Below are 22,124 nucleotides of genomic sequence, written 5' to 3' on the forward strand. Positions count from 1 at the left end.
CTAATTTTTTTGAACTCAAAATTCTTTAAAAATTCTCAAAAAAAAGTTTTGTTCACGTGACAGCGTTTGCAAAAATTTTAAAAATCATGACCCAATTTCAAAATTCTGTTCAAGCTTCACCCCACTTCTTGTGTGCGACTGCGAAAATCCAAAATACGTGTTTTCTTACATTTTAAGCCTAAGGCCAAATATACCAAAAAACAACTGAATTTTTTGGCCTTGGAAAATTCCAGCAAAAATTTGATTTTTTGGAGCTTTTTTCTCAGTAGTGAAATTTCATCTGAATTCATTTGAACAAGCTATTTGATCACTGAAGTATCTACCTACTACTTTGAATTATACGTAGGTACTATTCTACCAAAACCACCGATGCAATCGACTATCGTGTCATCGTTGAGCCGAATTTTTAGAGTTCAGCATAAATCATTCAAAATGGAAGCTGAAAACGATAAAATTAAATGTAAAAAATGCACATTGCTGTACCTATTCGTAGCAGTTTGACGTAAAGCATCGATTTCTATCAGCAAAACAAGGTTATTATTCACGAATTACTATGTATGCTCGGTACAGAGTACCTTCTCGATTTTGAATGCATACATAATACAAAAATTGATGGAAAAAAAATCGAAGAATGAACGAACATCGACTTTGAGAAACTTCAATCGTAGAAGAAGATACCTATAGGTACCTTATAGTTGTACAATTATTTTACCAACTCGATACAAAAATATAAATAGTAGTTCTTTTTGGTGAATGACAAACAAGAATCATCGAAATGTACGTTTATACCCAGAGAAGCACACAGAAACTCGTTAAAGGTGTGTTCAATTGCGTATCGGTTATCATTGTATATAAGGGCAAAGTGTACATTACAAATGGAATCAAAGCGGCATAAAACGTATATAAGGCTTCATACGACGAGTAGATCGTACGACTATACACACGGGCGCCTCATTAGATATTCCCTCGCGATACAGCAGAAGCAATAAGTTCGACTCATACTGCGTTTGAGACACTTATCTAAAAGTAAAGGTGTTATTTGGCCCAGCAGTCAAACCAATAAGTATCTGGATGAAAGTCGCATTTTGTCTAAATCATTGAACAAGTACGATGATATATACGTACTTTATGTGTGTATGTGAGATTAACCGATCATACTACCTATATATCGCCCTACTGATTCGAACAATGTTTCCTAAACTTTTGTATTCTAAAATACAGGGATTTTTTTTTTTTTGGTCCAAAACTTGTATTTTGGACGTCGTTTTAAAATGAATAATTACTACTTCGGAGCTGATTTACGATGGTTAAATAACCATTATTTTCTTTTATGGGGTTGTAATATACTCATATGAGGATATTCCGGTGTAATAGATTTGGTATTTTGACCACCCCTGTTCAATTACTGCATTCGAGTCCGTCAGTATGATATTCTCCTTTGCATTTTCGAAGAATAAAATCTCTGTCCACATAAAGGCTTATATACTCGAAAATAACTTGCTGTGTTTTTAAATTGAACCTGGTATGGTACATTCGCAGAGGAATTTTAATTTATCAGTCGGAAGATGTAGAAAGATATTAGTTTGTCATGCGATCCGCTTTGATAACCAACTGTACCTTTTAATATTACAATCGTATAACTCTGCTCGCACATTTTACTGTATATCATTGTAATTCAATTCTGATGTGGTGTAAATGACTTTCAGCTTTTGCAGAGTAATGTGTTTGGCGTTGATTGTGATTCGATCGAATCATCCAGAGTGATGTATGTATCAAATCTTATGCTCGTAATCATAATGGGTATAGGCTATCAATTTATCATTGGAAAACAACAACAAAAACAAATGCAATGTTGCAGCTGGCTGCACATACTATGTAGTATTTTTTTTTTTTTTTTTGAGCAAAAGTGTTGAGCAACTTGATTTAGTGCGGATTGCAAATACCTACTACAAAAAAAATTTTTTGAGGGTCATTTTTTTTTTGAGCAAAAGTGTTGAGCAACTTGATTTAGTGCGGATTGCAAATACCTACTACAAAAAAATTTTTTTGAAGAATTCTGCATTTTGAGCACAAATGGGTCAATATTTTTGAAATTTTCGAAAAAGTGTCATGTAATCTATCAAAATATGCTACATACAATTTTTCAAGAAGTTGAATTAATATCACAACGAGAGTATGTTTTGTGTGATTTTGAAGAAGTTCAGCTCAAAACTGTGTCAATATTTTGGGTAGTTTTGAAAAATGAGTAAAAATTTCGCGAGGAATTCAAAGTAAAATATTTTTAGAAAGATGTTAAAAAGAATTTTGAGATCTTTAGTCACGATTTTCGAGATTTTTGATAACAGAGTTTTTGAGATTGTACGAAGAATTTCGAGCTCAAAATCGTGTAAATATTTTGAGTATTTTTGAAAAAATGACTTCTACTTATTAAAAATAACGAGTTGAAATTTTGCGAGGAATTCGAATTGAAACATTTTTTGTACGATTTTGAAAAATTTTGAGCTAATAATTGTGTCAATTGTTGAGACTTTTTGAGCACGTATAAAAAATTTCGAGCTCAAAATCGTGTAAATATTTCGTGTATTTGAAAAAAATGTCGTTCAACCGATTAAAACGAGTTGAAATTCAGCAAGGAATTCGAATGAAAATATTTTTCGAACGATTTTGAAGAATATTGAGTTCAAAATTGCACCTACTTATCAACAATTTTAAAATTTTATTTCGTCACTTTCGGTCGTTTTTATGCGTTTTTAAGTGTTTTTACACCATTCTGGGCTGTTTTCAACATTTTTCCTTATGGATTTTGGGTAATTTTCATTGGAAATTCGACAGTTTTTCAATTTTGGCTCAATTTAAAATAAATTTCGGGTAAGTGTCGGGTCATTCCATGTCAATTCGACCAAAAAAATGATATTTTGAAAGTCGTGTCTTTCGATTTCGCTCGAATTTTTTTTTACAATGTCTACCCACCCAATAAGTGAGAACCCCGCAATTAGTTTGATCCCAGCCCCCTCAGGGGTGGGTGGGAGGGCTTCAATTATTTTCACATTGTCTCCAGGTACTCAACTTCAGCAGTGCAATTTATTGATACCTAAATTTTTTGAAATAATCATTCGCCAACGAATTGATCAATTCTTTAATTTATGAATCAATTCATTCGCGAATGAGTCACTTATACGAATCGATTCGTTCGCGAATGATTCACTTATACTTATACAAATCAATTCGTTCGCGAATGATGCACAAAAATAATTCAATTCGTTCCTGAATGATTCACCAAAAATTGAGCAAACGAATCGATTCGTTTGAAAATGAGTCACTAATACGAATCAATTCGTTCGCGAATGATTCACCAAAACTTGAGTAAATGAATCGATTCGTTCACGAACGAGTCACTTGTACGAATCGATTCGTTCGCGAACGAGTCATTTGTACGAATCGATTCGTTCGCAAACGAGTCACTTATACGAATCGATTCGTTCGCGAACGAGTCACTTATACGAATCGATTCGTTCGCGAACGAGTCACTTACACTAATCAATTCGTTTGCGAATGATTCACTTATACAAATCAATTCGTTCGCGAATGATGCACAAAAAATAATTTAATTCGTTCCTGAATGATTCACCAAAAATTGAGCAAATAATGAATCGATTCGTTCGCAAATGAGTCGCTAAGACGAATCGATTCGTTCGCGAATGAATCACTAATACGAATCAATTCGTTCGCGAATAATTCATCACAACTTGAGTAAATGAATCAATTTGTTCGCGAATGAGTCACTTATACGAATCGATTCGTTCGCGAACGAGTCACTTGTACGAATCGATTCGTTCGCGAACGAGTCACTTGTACGAATCGATTCGTTCGCGAACGAGTCACTTGTACGAATCGATTCGTTCGCGAATGATTCACTTATACTTATACAAATCAATTCGTTCGCGAATGATGCACAAAAATAATTCAATTCGTTCCTGAATGATTCACCAAAAATTGAGCACACGAATCGATTCGTTCACAAATGAGTCACTAATACGAATCAATTCGTTCGCGAATGATTCACCAAAACTTGAGTAAATGAATCGACTCGTTCGCGAACGAATCACTTGTACGAATCGATTCGTTCGCGAACGAGTCATTTGTACGAATCGATTCGTTCGCAAACGAGTCACTTATACGAATCGATTCGTTCGCGAACGAGTCACTTACACGAATCGATTCGTTTGCGAATGATTCACTTATACAGATCTATTCGTTCGCGAATGATGTACAAAAAATAATTTAATTCGTTCCTGAATGATTTACCAAAAATTGAGCAAATGAATCGATTCGTTCGCAAATGAGTCACTAAGACGAATCGATTCGTTCGCGAATGAATCACTAATACAAATCAATTCGTTCGCGAATAATTCATCACAACGTGAGTAAATGAATCAATTCGTTCGCGAATGAGTCACCTATACGAATCGATTCGTTCGCGAACGAGTCATTTAAACGAGTCAATTTGTTCGCGAACGAGTCACTTAATCGAGTCAATTCGTTTGCGAATGATTCACTTATACAAATTAATTCGTTCGCGAATGATGCACAAAAAATAATTTAATTCGTTCCTGAATGATTTACCAAAAATTGAGCAAATGAATCGATTCGTTCGCAAATGAGTCACTAATACGAATCGATTCGTTCGTGAATGAATCACTAATACGAATCAATTCGTTCGCGAATGATTCATGTAAACTTGAGTAAATGAATGGGTTCATTCGCGGACGAGTCACTTATATGAATCCATTCGTTTGCGAACAAGTCACTTGTACGAATCAATTCGTTCGCGATTGGGTCTTTTGTACGAATCGATTCGTTCGCGAACGAGTCATTTAAACGAGTCAATTTGTTCGCGAACGAGTCACTTAATCGAGTCAATTCGTTTGCGAATGATTCACTTATACAAATTAATTCGTTCGCGAATGATGCACAAAAAATAATTTAATTCGTTCCTGAATGATTTACCAAAAATTGAGCAAATGAATCGATTCGTTCGCAAATGAGTCACTAATACGAATCGATTCGTTCGCGAATGAATCACTAATACGAATTAATTCGTTCGCGAATGATTCATCAAAACTTGAGTAAATGAATGGGTTCATTCGGGGACGAGTCACTTATATGAATCAATTCGTTTACGAATGATTCACTTGTACAAATCAATTCGTTCGCGAACGAGTCACTTGTACGAATCGATTCGTTCGCAAATGATTTAGTAACTATTGATCAACTCGTTCGCGAAGGATTCGCCTACAAATCAACCGAATGATTCACCAAGAAATCATTCAATTTATTTACTTGATCGCCAATTGTTCTAAATGATTCGATTCGATTGTAAACATCAATTGCTGTACAAATGTTTCAAAAAAAGTGAATCAAATTTTTATCTAAGGAAAAGTCGGTCTTCTTAAGTTCTTACGCTGAGTGTTTTTTCAAATTGACCTCACCCATGGCCCCCAGAACCTCCCCCAATGGGCGAAAGTCCAAAAAATATGTATCACAGCGTCACCAAAAACATACGATTTCACTTTTGCCTACTTTTGGGGAGGTACTGGGGGCCGTTGATGGGGTAAAATCATAAATCTGACGTCATATTCGTGTTCAGCGTCACCAAAAACATGCAATTCAATATATCACATGCCCCAGATTTTTTTTTTGAAAGTTTTGCCCAAATTTGGGGGGAGGGGGTGCTCCCACTCCATTGATAAAAGATCCCATCTCGAAAATTGAATATTTCAAAAAAGCATCGAAAGGTACATCTATGGCAATTTTTTCAGAATTTTAAATGGTAGCTCCTACTTACAGCACCGTTTTGAAATTTGAATTCTGAAATTTCAAAGTTCATAATATGTATTTCAACTAAAACTTTTGAAAATTTCAAAATTCTTGAAATGTTGAAAATGCAATGCCCTTTCGAACTGTACGATCAGTTTTGATCAAAGTATCATAGCTTTGGAGGTATACGTAGCTGAAGTTGAGTACCTCGAGACAATGTGAATATAATAGATGCTCCCCTTCCCCCTGAGGAGGCTGTGACCAAACTGATTGCGGGTTTTTTACTTATTGGATAGGTAGAAATTGTAAAAAAAATAGGACATTACTCGAAAACGTTGGTCGAATTGAGGTGGAATGACCCTGTCATTATTTTAATGCATTATTGGCAGTTTTTGCATAATTTTAACACGTTCCTATAATTTTTTTTGAGAACCAAGAAGTTTTTCTGTACGACTTGGGCCCATCTTCAAGGGCTATACTTAATTTACACCGGAAATTTCTTCATAAAAACCAACGACTTTGAAAATCTCCCCAAAAAAAAATCCTTCCTGTATTAATGGATATTACTACGAATTATTGATGGCTGTGTATGATGGTAATTGACCGAACAATGAGCCGTATGAATACATATGTGTACGTGTCTAATTGTCTTCTATTATATTATGCTCTTTGTTTGCTAAATACTCGAAAATTGAAGCGATTAAGTAAGTTGACGAGCGTGTTAAACGTATATTATGTGTAATGTTGCATGTACCTCTCTACCTGTACCTATAGGTACTCATGTACTGTAATGTACGATTTGAAAGTTTCGTTGTTATTGTTTATCTATTGGTTGTATTGATTACACTAATTGATAGGTATGAACCTATGTGTGAGTTGGGTTTGTAGCTATATGTGCTGTTAATAACTACGAGTGTATACATACTACGTACTATACGAGTAGATCTAGCTGTTGAAGTGCCAAGTGCCATTTCCCCTTTATCGTTGAGGATTTTCATGCTGCTTACGTCATGGTTCGTATTTTTGGGGCTGCCACCACTCCAGAAACGTGACGAAGTGATGTGTTGTGGGGGGAAGGGGGTGAAACTGAAATTTTATCAATTTTTTCCTGCAGATTTTTCTAGATTTTTACTCCAGCAGCCGCCCTCCAGCGGATGAAGGAGAAGAACGAAGGCAAAAGTTGTAATCTTTTTCACTCCTTAAAATCTTCAGAAGTCCCATAACCACATCACCAACGACCACCACAATATACGACGTACAAAAGTAAAGATCACGCCACCTTTTGTTCTATAATAAAACATAGCACCCAATAACCTATAGAATTCTACACGTTCGCTTTCAATTTTCGGCACATCACAAAGGGTGGAAAATTAGATTTAGTCGAACCTTCGACTGGTCGTTTTTAACACCATCTAATTGTATTTAAGTAATGGAACTCGGTCAAAATACTGTTTGGGGCAAATGGTCTGAACAATGATATACCTATATTTCGTAAATTTACTACACTTGTAGGCCTTATATGCCTCGCAACCCTTCTTTGACCGGTCAACCATGACCTTTCATAGGTGTAAAATCCCATTTAAATGATAATATACCTATACGTTGGTATATCTAGTCTACTTATCATTCGTATATATAACTCATGTCTAATAAATGACTATAAGTTGGTAGAAAAATATCGATTTTCACGCTGTTTAATCGATCGAATGAATTCTTCAGTTCGCCTTTTTCTGTTCTCAATACTCGTACCTCTATCTACCTTAAATCTCGACGATAATTTCGCGTAATTTATCAAATGAAACAATTTACCTTTTAAAAAAAAAACAACACGGCGGTGGTAAAATGGTGAAAAATTACGTGCATTTAACGCATCGATAAATCACGTCAGTCACCGGTATATACGAGACGAGTTATATCTTAATTTTGTGGTTTTTTAGAAAAAGAAAATAACTAGCGAGAGAGAATTTGAAAATCCAACAAAATAATGATATTATAAATACCAAACGATAAATTCCCATTTGACTTTAAATGGTTCACAGCAACCGGTAGACCTACATGATATTCATTCAACATTGTTTGATAAGCGCGTGTTTATGCCAGAGCTGTTGTGTGTGGAGAGAGCGAAAAAAAAAATAAATAAAAAATAGTTACCCCTAATTAGAAGACATTTATTACGAACCCTCGTCGACAAATTAAGACGTTGCGGGATAACCGTAGTTAATTTTCTTGACATTTTCGCTTCTCGAGAAGTTAATAAATTTACCATCGAAAACCTTCCTTAAGGGTTGCCGATGAATAAACTCACTGTGTACCATTTCGATCTAATTACAGGTTTATTTCGACGGCTTAACCAACTTAATGATTTTCCTTTTGGCAGCCTTAAGGCTTCGCCTCACAACGAGTTTTTTCCCCCCTGTTTCTCTTCTGTGCTTATAGTTTCCCTGCTGACTGCAGTGAAACTGTTCGGTGTTTTTTTTCCTTTCAATGCGTAATATCGACGTTAGGTAATCTTATTGACGAGTTTTGCTGCTGCGTGATTTACTCGAATTGTGAATTTTTTCGTTGGTAATTAAATGAAGGGCGTAGTGGGTGAGATGCTACTCGAGAGCAGAATTTCGTCTCGGATTAAGCTACTTCTCGTTACCTACGTTTCAGAAGAGGATGTAGCGTATCAATTGATTTCGAGATTTTTAGATCGATAAGCCAAACCAGGACACAATTATTTTCAAAACGATTCAAAAATATACGAAAAAATCCATAAAGCCAAATTCGAGTTTTTTCGCGCCTTTTTCGTACTTCCAAAATGAACTTGCATACCACGTCCACTCATACCTATAGTTGTTACCCCCCCCCCCCCCACGAAAGTCTTCAGAGTGTTCACTGATTTTTGAAATGTTATTCTAAGTAGGAGTTTTTTTGAGATATTTTTCTGCATGAAGGTACATAATATTTCAAGACTCACTCACTTTCTTCCAGGGTGTCTAACACTCCTATTTATCCTTTTTATCCTACAAAAGTCCTTTTTTTTCAAAATGACTTTTTCAAATTTTCAATTTTTTCCCCTTTAAACATACTTTGTTTTTTTACCTCTCGAAATGCTGATTTTCAAGAGCTTTTGCCCTCGCTTCGCTCGGGCCCGTTTGCTTTTCTTTTTTCATTTTCAATTTTTCAAGAAAAATCATCATTCGAATTTCAAAATTTTAAAGCAAAATAATATACCTACTTAGGAACTCATCACACAAGATGACATAATTTCTTATACCGTATCTCTCAAAATATGTACTTTCTAATTTTCGAAAGCTTTCGCCCTCGCTTCACCAGGGCCAGTTTGTTTCTCTTTTCCTTAATTAATAATAAATTCCGAACTTGAAGGAGAAATTAAAATTTTTATTTGTCAAGTAAATATTGGGCAAAAAATTATACATTTCAAGTGATTAAATTGTTATCCATCACTTACTTATTTTTCTTTAAAACTGGCTGTTTTATTTCGAAAAATTTGTGCTTTTTTCTAAATTTTCCATTAATTTTTTTTAATTTTTATCTTCAAATTTGTCATTTTGAAAAATGTTTTTTGTTCGCCAAATTTCATTACATTGACAAAAACCTAAAAATACATAGGTACATCAAAAATTGTAATGATAAAATTACGTTTTCGACGTTTGAAGACATTGGATGTAAGCGAAAAATTTGAATGTAAAGTTTTACCTCTCCCACTCCCACCGCGCCCTCTCTTTAAAAATCCCAAGTGTTCAGAAACTGTCCTGTTAAAAGTCCTGCTAAAATTCCTTTGATTGAAAAGTAAAAACCTTGAATGTAAATTTTAAAACTCCCACCTTGAAAAAAATTTTAACCACACCCCCCCCTCCACCGACATCTCAAAAAATTCTATGAGTGCTCGAAACATGACCTTCTGAAAGCCCAAGTCCTTTTTTTCATTTTGATATTTTGTTAGACACCCTGGAAAACGAAATCAACAATCTTGATGTTTCTTCCTATCCTGCAAAGTTGCAAACGCTGGAAAACCGCCTTCGAAATGTAATACGTACCAACTTTTCCAAGAAATCGAATAAAAAATGAAACTGAAAATCTTGATTACAAAATTGAGTAGGTAAGGTACACATTTTTTTAAATTTTTTCTTTTTATTTTACCTACCCTACAAAATATTACGTGTTTTTGTTTATGCGTACGAGTTAAAGTACCGCAGGCCCGTAGCCAGCATAAGGGCAGCCAGGGCGGCGCCCTGGCTGGCAAAACGCTTTGCCCTGGCTGGACGAATTCGCAAATTTCTCCTCTTTCAAACAAATTTTAAAATCATTTTTCCATTTTTTGCAATTTCACATCAAAATAATTGCATATTCAATAAGGTGTCTAACAGGTCCTACTGGTCTTACTAAAGTTCTACTTTTTCTCAAAAGTCCGTTTAATCCTACTAAAGTCCTATTTTTCAACAATTTCATCCAAAAGTCCTACTTTTTTTCAAATTTTCAATTTTTCCCCTTTTTGCGGAATTTTGAACTTTTGTAGTAAAGGGCTCATTCAGTGGCGTAGCCAAGGGGGGCGAAGGGGGCCATGCCCCCCTTGCGAGCGAAAATTTGAAAGAAAACATGCAAAAATTGACGTTTTTTTGTTGTTTGGACCTATTTTTTCTAAAAATTTTCGCTCTAGTTTCGCTCGAGCAGTAATTTTGCCTTCATTTTCATGATATCATCACACATCACGATAGATTTCCAGAAAATTACTCCTCATTTCGATTTTTTATGCCTAAAAATCTGGTTTGGCCCCCTCCTTGAGAAAATCCTGGCTACGCCACTGGGCTCATTTGTCAACTTTTTTAGATTTTGAATTACACATTTTGGGAGCTTTTGCCCTCGCTTCGCTCGTGTTATTTGCATCTTCTTTTCTCGCCTAGAAAACTTAGGTATTGTTCAAATTCAAGAAATGTTCAAACTTTCAAAGTTTGAATCAGAAAAATAAACTCCTCTCTCCATGAAGAAACTCTTTATATTTTTACTTCACAAAACATGATTGAATTCTTGAAAACTTTTGGCCTCGCTTCATTTACGATCGTTTGCTTTTCTTTTTCAAGTTTGAAATTTTTTCTAAATAATGATTCGATTTTTTAAAAATTTTGAAGCAAAATAATAAACTTTTTATAATTAACTCATCACATTCAAAAAAACGTTGTTTTATACCATTCAAAATGCTGACTTTCGAAAGCTTTTGCCCTCGCTTCGCTCGGGCCCATTTGATTTTCTTTTTTTCATCATTCAAATACCATTGTTTTTATGCCCCTCGAAATACTGATTTTCAAGAGCTATGAGTGCTTGAATTATTACTCAAATACAAAAATTGTGAACCCCCCCCCACACAACTCATAAAATTTGGTAAATTTTCATGCCCTGGTTACAATTCCATCTGCCCTGACTGAAAAAAATCCTGGCTACGGGCCTGAAGTACCGTATAGTTACTTATTCATAATTTTATTTTTTGTTTATTGAACGTTAATTTTTAAACGTGCTATGTCTTATTCACAATTTCTTTCTACTCGTAAATTATAAGAAACACAAAACGCAAAAACTATTATCTTGAGATCAGCGATCTGCTGATCGCTTGTTTGTTTTGTTTTGATGTAAATTACAACATATTTTTCTCACTCGCTCATCAATTTTTTCAACTGTGCCTATATTAAGGTACCTAATGAACTACGTTGGCAGTTTTCTAAAAAAAAACCACGATTGTTTCAGATTACCTCGAGTGAAATCATGTCCTCCCTCGAACCTTTGTGCAATTTTCGGCGGAATCCGCGTAGCTTGGAGCTTATAGCCTCGGTAGTGTCGACTGCGATGTTGTGTCGTCAAGCTGCAATGATGAACCCAGCCAATCCTCCTAAAAATTTTCAAGATATCATCGCATTACCTTCAGCCATAAAGCAAAAGATCGATCGATTTATGCCGATTGTTAAAGAACAGATTATATCGTGGAACAATTTTTACGATAGAGAGATATTCTTTGATAGACTGTGTCGTCGAGCTTATCATTATTTCCACGTGTTGGTTTGGTCGGACGATGGTACCATTAATGAGGAAGAAACCGCTCGAGAGATGCTGAAGCAAGACGATCTGAATGCTGTAGAGAAATACAGAATCGCGTGTAATCATTGTTTGGAAAATGAGATCAGAACGTTGAAGTCGAATTTGAAAACGAAAATAGAATTGCGAAAAGTTAGAGGACGTTATCCATTGGTATATTATTGGGAATGCATTTGCAGAAATGAAAAGACTACCATATCTTTGGAAAATCTATTCGATGAAGATGAATGCATGTATCCAGTCAGCGCTGTTGATTATTTCTTGAATCGTTTAACCTCTGAGGAGCGAATCTCTGCTTTACAACATTCCTACTTTATGAAATCAACATTCAGAAGTTGGGAAAACTTTCTGATGAAATTGAGTAACGAACAACTGGTGTCACTATTCGATGATACCGAAATCCTCTATCGAGAACCATATAACATTTTCGATTATTTGATGAGATTCTGGATGCATGCAGATTTTGTGGAGCAAGTTTGGATGCGTGTACAAGATACGTATTCTGACCATCAATTTTCTTATCTAATCAAAGAAGTTATTAAAGCCGAAAACTCTATGATTCTATTGAATGAGCACATTTCTCTGGCCGTGGAAATCTTCAATCTCTCACCTTATGAAAAGCAAAGAACTGTATTCAATAATTACATGCAGGAGAAGTGGTGGGATCGTCATGATTTCAACTTGACCGATGTGAGATTAGACGTAACGATTTTATCAACCGTTGATCCGGATTATAGACGATACCAGTTTTGGGCAGAAAATTGGATCAATTTGTTTGAAAAGTATCCGGCGGATTGTTTCGTGCAATTTATGAATGTATGTTGTGGAGAAGAAGCACCTGAAAAATTCAAGAAGAAAGTTATGGATATGGATAATGATACAGCATCAAGATACTGCTCTACCTTATTAAGCGAAATGCGATTATCCGAAATAGATCAATTTCTCAACACGTTTTCGTCAGATACTTGTAGAATTATGAAAACCAAGCAGATTATATTGCGAAAAAACGCTGTCGAGTGGAGTAATTTTTTTCCTGAAACTGCCGGATTTACTTTTCCTTCGCTTAATCAAATCGTTGATTTCATCGAAGGATCATTTGATAATATTCGATCAGCTAACGAATTTAAAATAGAAGTTTTGTCGTCGGTATGTTTTTTGAAGGGATGTTACGAAAGTGCTGGAAACGATATGTTTGATTGGCTGAAGGATGCTGTGTGGATGTGTAGTTGTCGCGATGATGATTTCAAGCTGTATAAAAACAAGTTTTTACAGCTCGGTGATGAGCTGACGAAATCGTCTGGAATTTCGAATGTTTTCAAGGATCCTGGTTGGGTGTCGTTTTTGGAGTGGTGTTCGGATGAGTGTTGAGAATTCTCGAATTTTACATTCGAATTACCGCTTTTATTTTTTCCTATTTATGAGAATTTGTTTTATTTAATTTGCTGGTTGATTAGGGTAAGATTGTGTTTCAAGGTTTCTCTTTGGTTTTAGTTTATGTATTAATTAATCGCAAATAAAAAATACAATTTCCATTTTCTTTCGTTGTTTTCATTAATAAATTTACCTACAATGTGAATTTTAAAACTTTTTTAAAATGATGAGTAATTTTAAGTGAGGTTTGAATAATGAAATCAAAACTGATTTGATAATACCTGTGTTTACACAAACTGGATTCCGGAGGAGCATTTCTAGCTCTTGTCCTAAAAAAAATGTGTGCCTACTTACAAGATAGTATCCATTCTTATTGACAGGTCAGTCGAAATCCCAGATTTTGCGTTCGTGCAGATTTTTTAAACCGTACAAAGGTAGCTCGAAAGATCAGACAAAAATTCATAACCTGTCAAAATTTCAAGTGCTAAAGTGCCTTTTTCGATTTTTGGTGAATTTTTGAAAATCAAATTTAGGCCAAAAATGAGGGGAAAAATCAAAATTTTACCAAATTGATCAAGAAAGCTGAAATTTGAGATATACCCTATTTTCTACCTGCCAAGTCGATTGGAAACTGTTTATAACCGTTTTAAGCAGTTCTGGAGCCTCCAGCAGATTTTTTAAACTCGAAATTCCCACAAAATTTCATCAAGTGGAGTTGGAAAGCCGAAATTCATTCTGCAAACTAATTTCAATACGCTACAAAGTCAACTGTAGGCGGATTTTAAGTCGTTTTGGAGCCTCCAGCGACTTTTTGAAAATTACTGGAGCCTCCAGTAGATTTTTGAAACTTGAATTTTCCCAAAATCTCATCAAATGGAGATGGAAGGCCGAAATTTACTCTGCACTCCAATTTTAACACCCTCTGAAGACGACTTCAGATGGGTTCATGTCATTTTGGAGCCTCAAGCGACTTTTCAGGCATGAAACAAGGTCTCTTAAAAAGTGATTTTGTCACTATTTCACTTGCAAGTCACTTTTTGTCACTATTTCGGCGAAAATGGCCAAAAAAAGTGACTTTGGTCACTGTTTTAAAGATTCGTTCTCCAAAACATTTTTTTTACATCATATACCTTGGATTTAGTCGTTTTTCATTAGAAATACTGTTAAATATTTTTGACCTTTCTACACGATGAAAAGGTGGAACTTGTCTCCTTCCCCAGAAAATGAAAAAAGAATAATCTGATTACATTTTTTTCTTCCATATTTTAATTCTTGGATTTGGTCAATCTTCATCTGAAAAGCACTATACCTATGTCAGACTTTTAAAAACTTATACTTACATAGAAAAAGGACAAATTTCTGAATTTTGGCTTTAAGAGACATTGAAGTGGACGTTTTGTAATAAAACTATGTCACATTTTCACAGATGACTTATTGACGTTCTGATATTTTGTAATGCAAGACTTGAAAACTTGGAAAAAATCGTCAAGAATCCCTATCAATGAGATTCCATCTTTCTCGATATTCTTAAATTTTGGGGGTCTCATAAAAGAGGACCACCATCATTTGGAGAATAAAAGGGTGCTCTTCTTGAAAAAGTGGTTATCTAAAAGTACTCTGCTCAGAAATGAAACATTTATTCAAAAAATTTGTATAGGTAGATATGGATTTTTAATTTTTTTGTTGATTTTTGTCAGCTTTTGAGTGGCTTTATAGGTAACCAACATGATTTGAGAGACCCGTGGGGGGGGGGAGATTTTTCTTGAAAAACTGAAAAAGTGCTTATTCAGAAAGATTCTGCACATAGAAAAAAATTGCAAAAAATGTCTACAGACATCAATTTGTAATATTTTTTTATTTTTCCCAAATTTGAGGGGCTCCATGCAAGTGAGCCAAAATCATTTGGGGGTCCAACAATGGTTTTTTCTTGAAAAGGGGGTTATATAGAACAATTCTAATGTGGAAATGAAATATTTTCATCAAATCCATAACTCTGATTTATCATCATTTTTTGTGATTTTTTCAAATTTGGGGGACTCGTTAGTAAAGGGCTAATATGGTTTGAAGGGCCGTGGACATTTTTTTCTTGAAAAAAGGATATTTAGAAACATTCTGGTGCAGAAACAAAAAATTTTCTTGATTTTTTTTTGATTTTTTCCCCACTTAAGGGGCTACCGGTAGTACCTTTTTTTGGATAGGAGGAAAATAAAAAATAAGGAATCATTTTGTCACTTGAGGTCATGTTTGAGGGGGGGTGGGAGCTACAAAGTTCGAACTTTTCAACATAAAGTACACCCTAGTATTCATCGAACATCAACACTATGTGCTACGCTCAAGCAGGGGGGGGGGGACTAAAAAAATTCTCCGACGATTGCTACAAAGTATATATGTACTTTGCAAACATTTCTCAAAAATTAGGTCACTTTTTCAAATTTTTGGTCACTTTTTTGCTATTTTTCAGTCACTAAAGTCACTAAAAAAAAAAAAAAAAAAAATAGTGAGTTTCATGCCTGGACTTTTTGAAAATTACTGAGTCTGCACCACATTTTTGAAACTTGAAATTCCCTCAACATTTTATCAAACAGAGTTAGCCAGCTGAAATACGTATACTTCGCAAACTAATTTCAATTACGATATGACGTCGACTGCATGATGGTTTCAGATGGTTTTAAAGATTCCAGCTATTTTTCGGAAATTCAAATTTTCCAAAAAAACGTCACACAACACACAACCTTACAAAAAGACGCTGGAGGCTCGAAAACTACTTGAAATCCAGCAGCAGTCGACTTCGTAGCGTATTAAAATTAGTTTGCAGAATGAAATTCGGCTTTTTATCTCCATTTGATGAAATATTGTGGGAATTTCGAGTTTAAAAAATCTGATGGAGGTTCCAGTAATTTTCAAAAAGTCGCTGGAGGCTCCAAAACGACTCAAAATCCACCTGCAGTTGACTTCGTAGCGTATTGAAATTACTTTGCAGAATGAATTTTGGCTTTCCAACTCCATTTGATGAAATTTTGTGGAAATTTCGAGTTTCAAAAATCTACTGAAGGCTCCAGAACTGCTCAAAACGGTTTTAAACAGTTTCCAATCGATTTGGCATGTCGAAAATAGGGTATATCCCAAATTTCTGCTTTATCGGCCAATTTGGTAAAATTTTGATTTTTTCCCTCATGTCTGGCCTTGATTTTCGAAAATTCACCAAAAATCGAAAAATACACTTTAGCGGGTGAAATTTTGACAGTGATGAATTTTTGCCTGATCTTTCAATCTACCTTTGTAGTCCAGTCATTTTAGCAAAATTTTTAGTCGAACCTCAAAAAAATTGAAGGAAAGCTGAATTTCACATTATTTGTTCAGATTGGTCTCGAAAACGATCCATCAAAAGTTTCACCCTGCAACTTGCCGGCTAACCCCGCAAGTAACCGCAAGAGGTCAGGGTTTTCGGCTATATCTCCGAAATGAAGGGTCCGAGAGGAAAAATTTTCGAACAGAAATTGTTCTACGCTAAATTTTCCTATCAGCAAGACCAGTAAGTTCAGGTTTTCCCAAAATGGCGATTTCACCCTTACTGATGCGGTGAGAGGGAGGGGGGGGTAAAGTTGTCAATTTTATGAAAATTGTTTTAAACAATGAAAATCGCCCATTTAAAACGTGTACTCGATTCACGGTAGACTATAAAATATTTTGACCAAGGTGCTACCCCCCCTCCCCCCGCAAGAGGTCATTTATCTTTATCAATCTACGTTTTTCGGTTATATCGCCGAAATGAAGGGTCAAAGGGAAAAAGTGATTCAACTAAAATTATTCTACGTCAAATTTCCTATAAGCACGAGCAGTTCGGTTAAAATATATTTTTCGATTTTTGGTGAATTTTTAACAATCAAATTTTGGCCAAAAAATGAGAAAAAAAACGAAATTTTACCAAACTGAGCTGAAAAGCTGAAATTTGGGACATACCCTATTTTTGACCTGCCAAATCCATTGGAAACAATTTAAAACCGTTTTGAACAGTTCTGGAGCCAGATACTTACGTCCGTCATGATTCATGCATTTCAAGTATTTTTTTTAAGGCGCTCTACCTCGCTCAATTTTTAAGGTAGTGAACTACGTTAGCAGTTTTCTAACAAAAAACCACGATTGTTTCAGATTACCTCGAGTGAAATCATGTCCTACCTCGAACCTTTGTGCAATTTTCGGCGGAATCCGTGTAGCTTGGAACATATAGCTTTGGTGGTGTCCACTGCGGTGTTGTGTCGTCAAGCTGCAATGATGAACCCAGCCAATCCTCGTGAAAATTTTCAAGAGATCATCGCATTGTCACCAGCCATAGAGCAAAAGATCGATCAATTTATGGCGCTTGTTAAAGACGAGATTACACGGTGGAACAATTTTTACGATAGAGAGATATTCTTTGATAGACTGTGTCGTCGAGCTGAGGATTATTTTCACGTGTTGGTTTGGTCGGACGATGTTACCATTAATGACGAAGAAACCGCTCGAGAGATGCTGAAGCAAGACGATCTGAATGCTGAAGAGAAATACAGAATCGCGTGTAATCATTGTTTGGAAAATGAGATCAGAACGTTGAAGTCGAATTTGAAAACTGAAAGTAATCCATTGGTATATTATTGGGAACGCGTTTGCAGAAATGAAAAGACTACCATATCTTTGAAAACACTATTCTATGGAGATGAATGCATTTATCCAGTCTGCGCTGTTGATTATTTCTTGAATCGTTTAACCTTCGAGGAGCGAATCTCCGTTTTACAACATTCCTACTTTATGAAATCAACATTCAGAAGTTGGGAAAACTTTCTGATGAAATTGAGTAACGAACAACTGGTGTCACTATTCGATGATACCAAAAACCTTAATACAGAATTATGTTACCTTTTCGATTATTTGATGATATTCTGGATGCATGCAGATTTTGTGGTGCAAGTTTGGATGCGTATACGAGACGAGTATTCTGACGATGAATTTTCTGGTCTAATCGAAGAAGTTGTTAATAGCGAAAACACTCCGTTTAAATTGACTGAACACATTTCTCTGGCCGTGAAAATCTTCAACCTCGCACCTTATCAAACACAAAGAACTGTATTCGATTATTACATACAGGAGAAGTGGTGGGATCGTGATTTCAACTTGACCGATGTGAGATTAGACGTTGCGATTTTATCAACCGTTGATCCGAATTATAGACGATACCAGTTTTGGGCAGAAAATTGGATCAATTTGTTTGAAAAGTATCCGGCGGATTGTTTCGTGCAATTTATGAATGTATGTTGTGGAGAAGAAGGACCTGAAAAATTCAAGAAGAAAGTTATGGATATGGATAATGATACAGCATCAAGATACTGCTCTACCTTGTTAAGCGAAATGCGATTATCCGAAATAGATCAATTTCTCAACACGTTTTCGTCAGATACTTGTAGAATTATGAAAACTAAGCAGATTATATTGCGAAAAAACGCTGTCGAGTGGAGTAATTTTTTTCCTGAAACCGTCGGATTCACCTTTCCTTCGCTTAATCAGATTGTTGACTTCATCGAAGGATCATTTGATAATATTCGATCAGCTAACGAATTTAAAATAGAAGTTTTGTCATCGGTATATTTTTTGAAGGGATGTTACGAAAGTGCTGGAAACGATATGTTTGATTGGCTGAAGGATGCTGTGTGGATGTGTAGTTGTCGCGATGATGATTTCAAGCTGTATAAAAACAAGTTTTTACAGCTCGGTGATGAGCTGACGAAATCGTCTGGAATTTCGAATGTTTTCAAGGATCCTGGTTGGTTGTCGTTTTTGGAGTGGTGTTCGGATGAGTGTTGAGAATTCTCGAATTTTACATTCGAATTACCGCTTTTATTTTTTCCTATTTATGAGAATTAGTTTTATTTAATTTGCTGGTTGATTAGGGTAAGATTGTGTTTCAAGGTTTCTCTTTGGTTTTAGTTTATGTATTAATTAATCGCAAATAAAAAATACAATTTCCATTTTCTTTCGTCGTTTTCGTTAATAAATTTACCCACGATGTGAATTTTAAAACTTTTTTAAAATGACGAGTAATTTTAAGTGAGGTTTTGAATAATGAAATCAAAATTGATTTGATAATACCTGTGTTTACACAAACTGGATTGTAATCCGGAAATTCCTGAAATCTGTTCAAATCTATAAAATAAAAAAAAATGGCCCCGAAGATGAAGATGAGAATAAAACGTAATTGGTACCTATCGATTTGAACATTTTCAACGGCGTCGACTCCAATTCTGAAAAATCGGTTTGACTTCAAAATCAATATGTATTATCAAGCCTCCAGCCGAGGGCCTGATGCTAAAATTCAAGTTGGTAGCGCAATCGGGTTGATTTTAGAGTAAAACAAATTTAAGAATCCACGTTTTTAGAAATCCATATTCCGAAAGCCAAATTTGTATTTTTCAAAATACATATCAGGTCTCCAAGATTCCTACTGGTAATTTCGGTTTTTGGTGTTAACGAAGTTTAAAATTGGAAGCAGCTCTATCAAAACCTACATTTTTAATAAGGATGTTGCATGTTTCAAAGTTTGGGCACTAGGCCCTCCTTTGTGGCTCGTGGAGCTCAGCACTCTGTTTTGATTTCGGATTAAAACTTGATTTAATTACCAACGCTCTCGTCATCGTTTTGTTCTGTTTAAAATTTTTTTTATCCTCCATCCTCCCCCCTTGAAGACAATTAGTTGGAAAATTCTAAAAAAGAAATGCATATAATACAAGAAAATCGCTCTGAAGTATACATAATTACGCGAAAAGTATCTCAACGGACAGCAAATTTTCAACCGAATGAAGCTATGAATCGAGAAGGCTAGTAAAAATGCATCGGTAGGCAAAATTTCAAGAGCTAAGATCTATTTTTTGATTTTTTTTGGCAAATTTTTAAAAATCAAATTGTGATCTTGAAATGAAAGGAAAAAATCAAAGTTTTTTCAAATTGACATAAAAAAGTGAAATTTGGTACGTATCGGTAGATCGAAAGATCAGGCAAAAATTCATCACTTGTCAAAATTTCAAGCGCTAAAGTGTCTTTTTCGATTTTTGGCGAATTTTTGAAAATCAAGGCCAAACATGAGGGAAAAATCAAAATTTTACCTAATTGATCAAGAAAGCTGAAATTTGGGACATACCCTATTTTCGACATGCCAAATCGATTGGAAACTGTTTAAAACCGTTTTGAGCAGTTCTGGAGCCTCCAGCAGATTTTTGAAACTCGAAATTTCCACAAAATTTCATCAAATGGAGTTGGAAAGCCAAAATTCATTCTGCAAAGTAATTTCAATACGCTACGAAGTCAACTGCCGGTGGATTTTAAGTCGTTTTGGAGCCTCCAGATCTATTTTGAAAATTACTGGAGCCTCCAGCAGATTTTTTAAACTCGAAATTCCCTCAAAATTTCATCATTAATGGAGATGAAAAGCCGAATTTCATTCTGCAAACTAATTTTAATACGCTACGAAGTCGACTGCTGCTGGATTTCAAGTAGTTTTCGAGCCTCCAGCGTCTTTTTGTAGAGTTGTGTGACTTTTTTTTGGAAAATTTAAATTTCCGAAAAGTAGCTGGAAGCTTTAAAACCATCTGAAACCATCATGCAGTCGACGTCATATAGTAATTGAAATTAGTTTGCGAAGTATACGTATTTCAGCTGCCTATTAACTCTGTTTGATAAAATGTTGTGGGAATTTCAAGTTTCAAAAATCTGGTGGAGACTCAGTAATTTTCAAAAAGTCGGTGGAGGCTCCAAAATGACTTGAACCCATCTGAAGTCCTCTTCCGAGGGTGTTAAAATTTGAGTGCAGAGGAAATTTCGGATTTCCATCTCCATTTTGATGAAATTTTATGAAATTTCAAGTTTCAAAAATCTACTGGAGGCTTCAGTAATTTTCAAAAAGTCGCTGGAGGCTCCAGAACGACTTAAAATCCACCTGCAGTTGACTTCGTAGCGTATTGAAATTAGTTTGCTGAATGAATTTCGGCTTTCCAACCCCATTTGATGAAATTTTGTGGGAATTTCGAGTTCCAAAAATGTGCTGGAGGCTCCAGGATCTGCCCAAAACGGTTTGAAACATTTTCTAATCGATTTGGCAGGTCTATAATATGGTATATCCCAAATTTCTGCTTCCCAGGTCAATTTGGTAAAATTTTGATTTTTTCCTCTCATTTTTGACCTACCTAAATTTGATTTTCAAAAATTCACCGAAAATCGAAAAATTCTTTTTAGCGGTGATTTCCACTTGCGCTTTTCCTTCAATTTATTTTGACCAGTTGCGCTTTTCCAAGCCTGCTTCTTTAAATACCACTTGCGCTTCTTAAAAACCAATTTCATGGGTTCTCAAAGTTTGGAAATTTTGATAGTACGAGTATATTTGTGCAAAGTCGTTCTTTTATGGCGTTGATATTGGATTACTGTGCGGAAAAGGAACATTCTCGTGATGTTACGAATGCCAAAACAACGAATCGAGGCTTTTTTTTTGAAAAATAATGAAAAAAATCTGTAGGTAACGTGTTGCATGAATTCATGTTTTATTCCTTTTTTTTTTGTTTTCTTGAGCAAGGAGCAAGAATATGCCATAAAATACAAAGTATAACATTCTATAGCTGCAGTTACCAATGCTTTTTAAAAGCAAACTTGAAGTAGTTAGATACTGTTCCAAATGCCATGGGGTGACCATCATAGAATCTAACTACCTCATTTTTTGCTATAAACAAAGCTTAATACATATGTGTGTGTAGGGATGGTGCAGGCGAGGGGGAATTTCGTGGGGCGCCGGTCGCGGGGGGGCTGCGGGCGCGCGCCGCGCAAGCGCGGCG

The 22,124-nt window shown here is 35.4% G+C and overlaps 1 protein-coding gene across 3 annotated transcripts in view; it reads left to right on the plus strand.

Moving 5' to 3' along the window:
- The window catches only part of LOC135839065 (uncharacterized), an 87,550-nt gene that overhangs the window by 18,687 nt on the left and 46,739 nt on the right, over positions 1–22,124 (plus strand). Inside the window, exon 2 of one of the 3 annotated variants that reach the window (XM_065354945.1) lies at positions 17,428–19,282. The exons of 1 other annotated variant lie outside the window; for it this stretch is intronic. In XM_065354945.1, coding sequence (XP_065211017.1) covers positions 17,446–19,113 — 1,668 coding nt within the window. In that variant the 5' untranslated portion in view covers positions 17,428–17,445 and the 3' untranslated portion in view covers positions 19,114–19,282. Of the gene's footprint in view, positions 1–11,562; positions 13,445–17,427; positions 19,283–22,124 lie in introns of those variants that run through there. One more of the 3 variants, XM_065354938.1, reaches the window with a different exon arrangement.

Source organism: Planococcus citri, chromosome 1, assembly GCF_950023065.1.
Source record: "Planococcus citri chromosome 1, ihPlaCitr1.1, whole genome shotgun sequence".
NCBI classification, from domain to species: Eukaryota; Metazoa; Arthropoda; class Insecta; order Hemiptera; family Pseudococcidae; genus Planococcus; species Planococcus citri.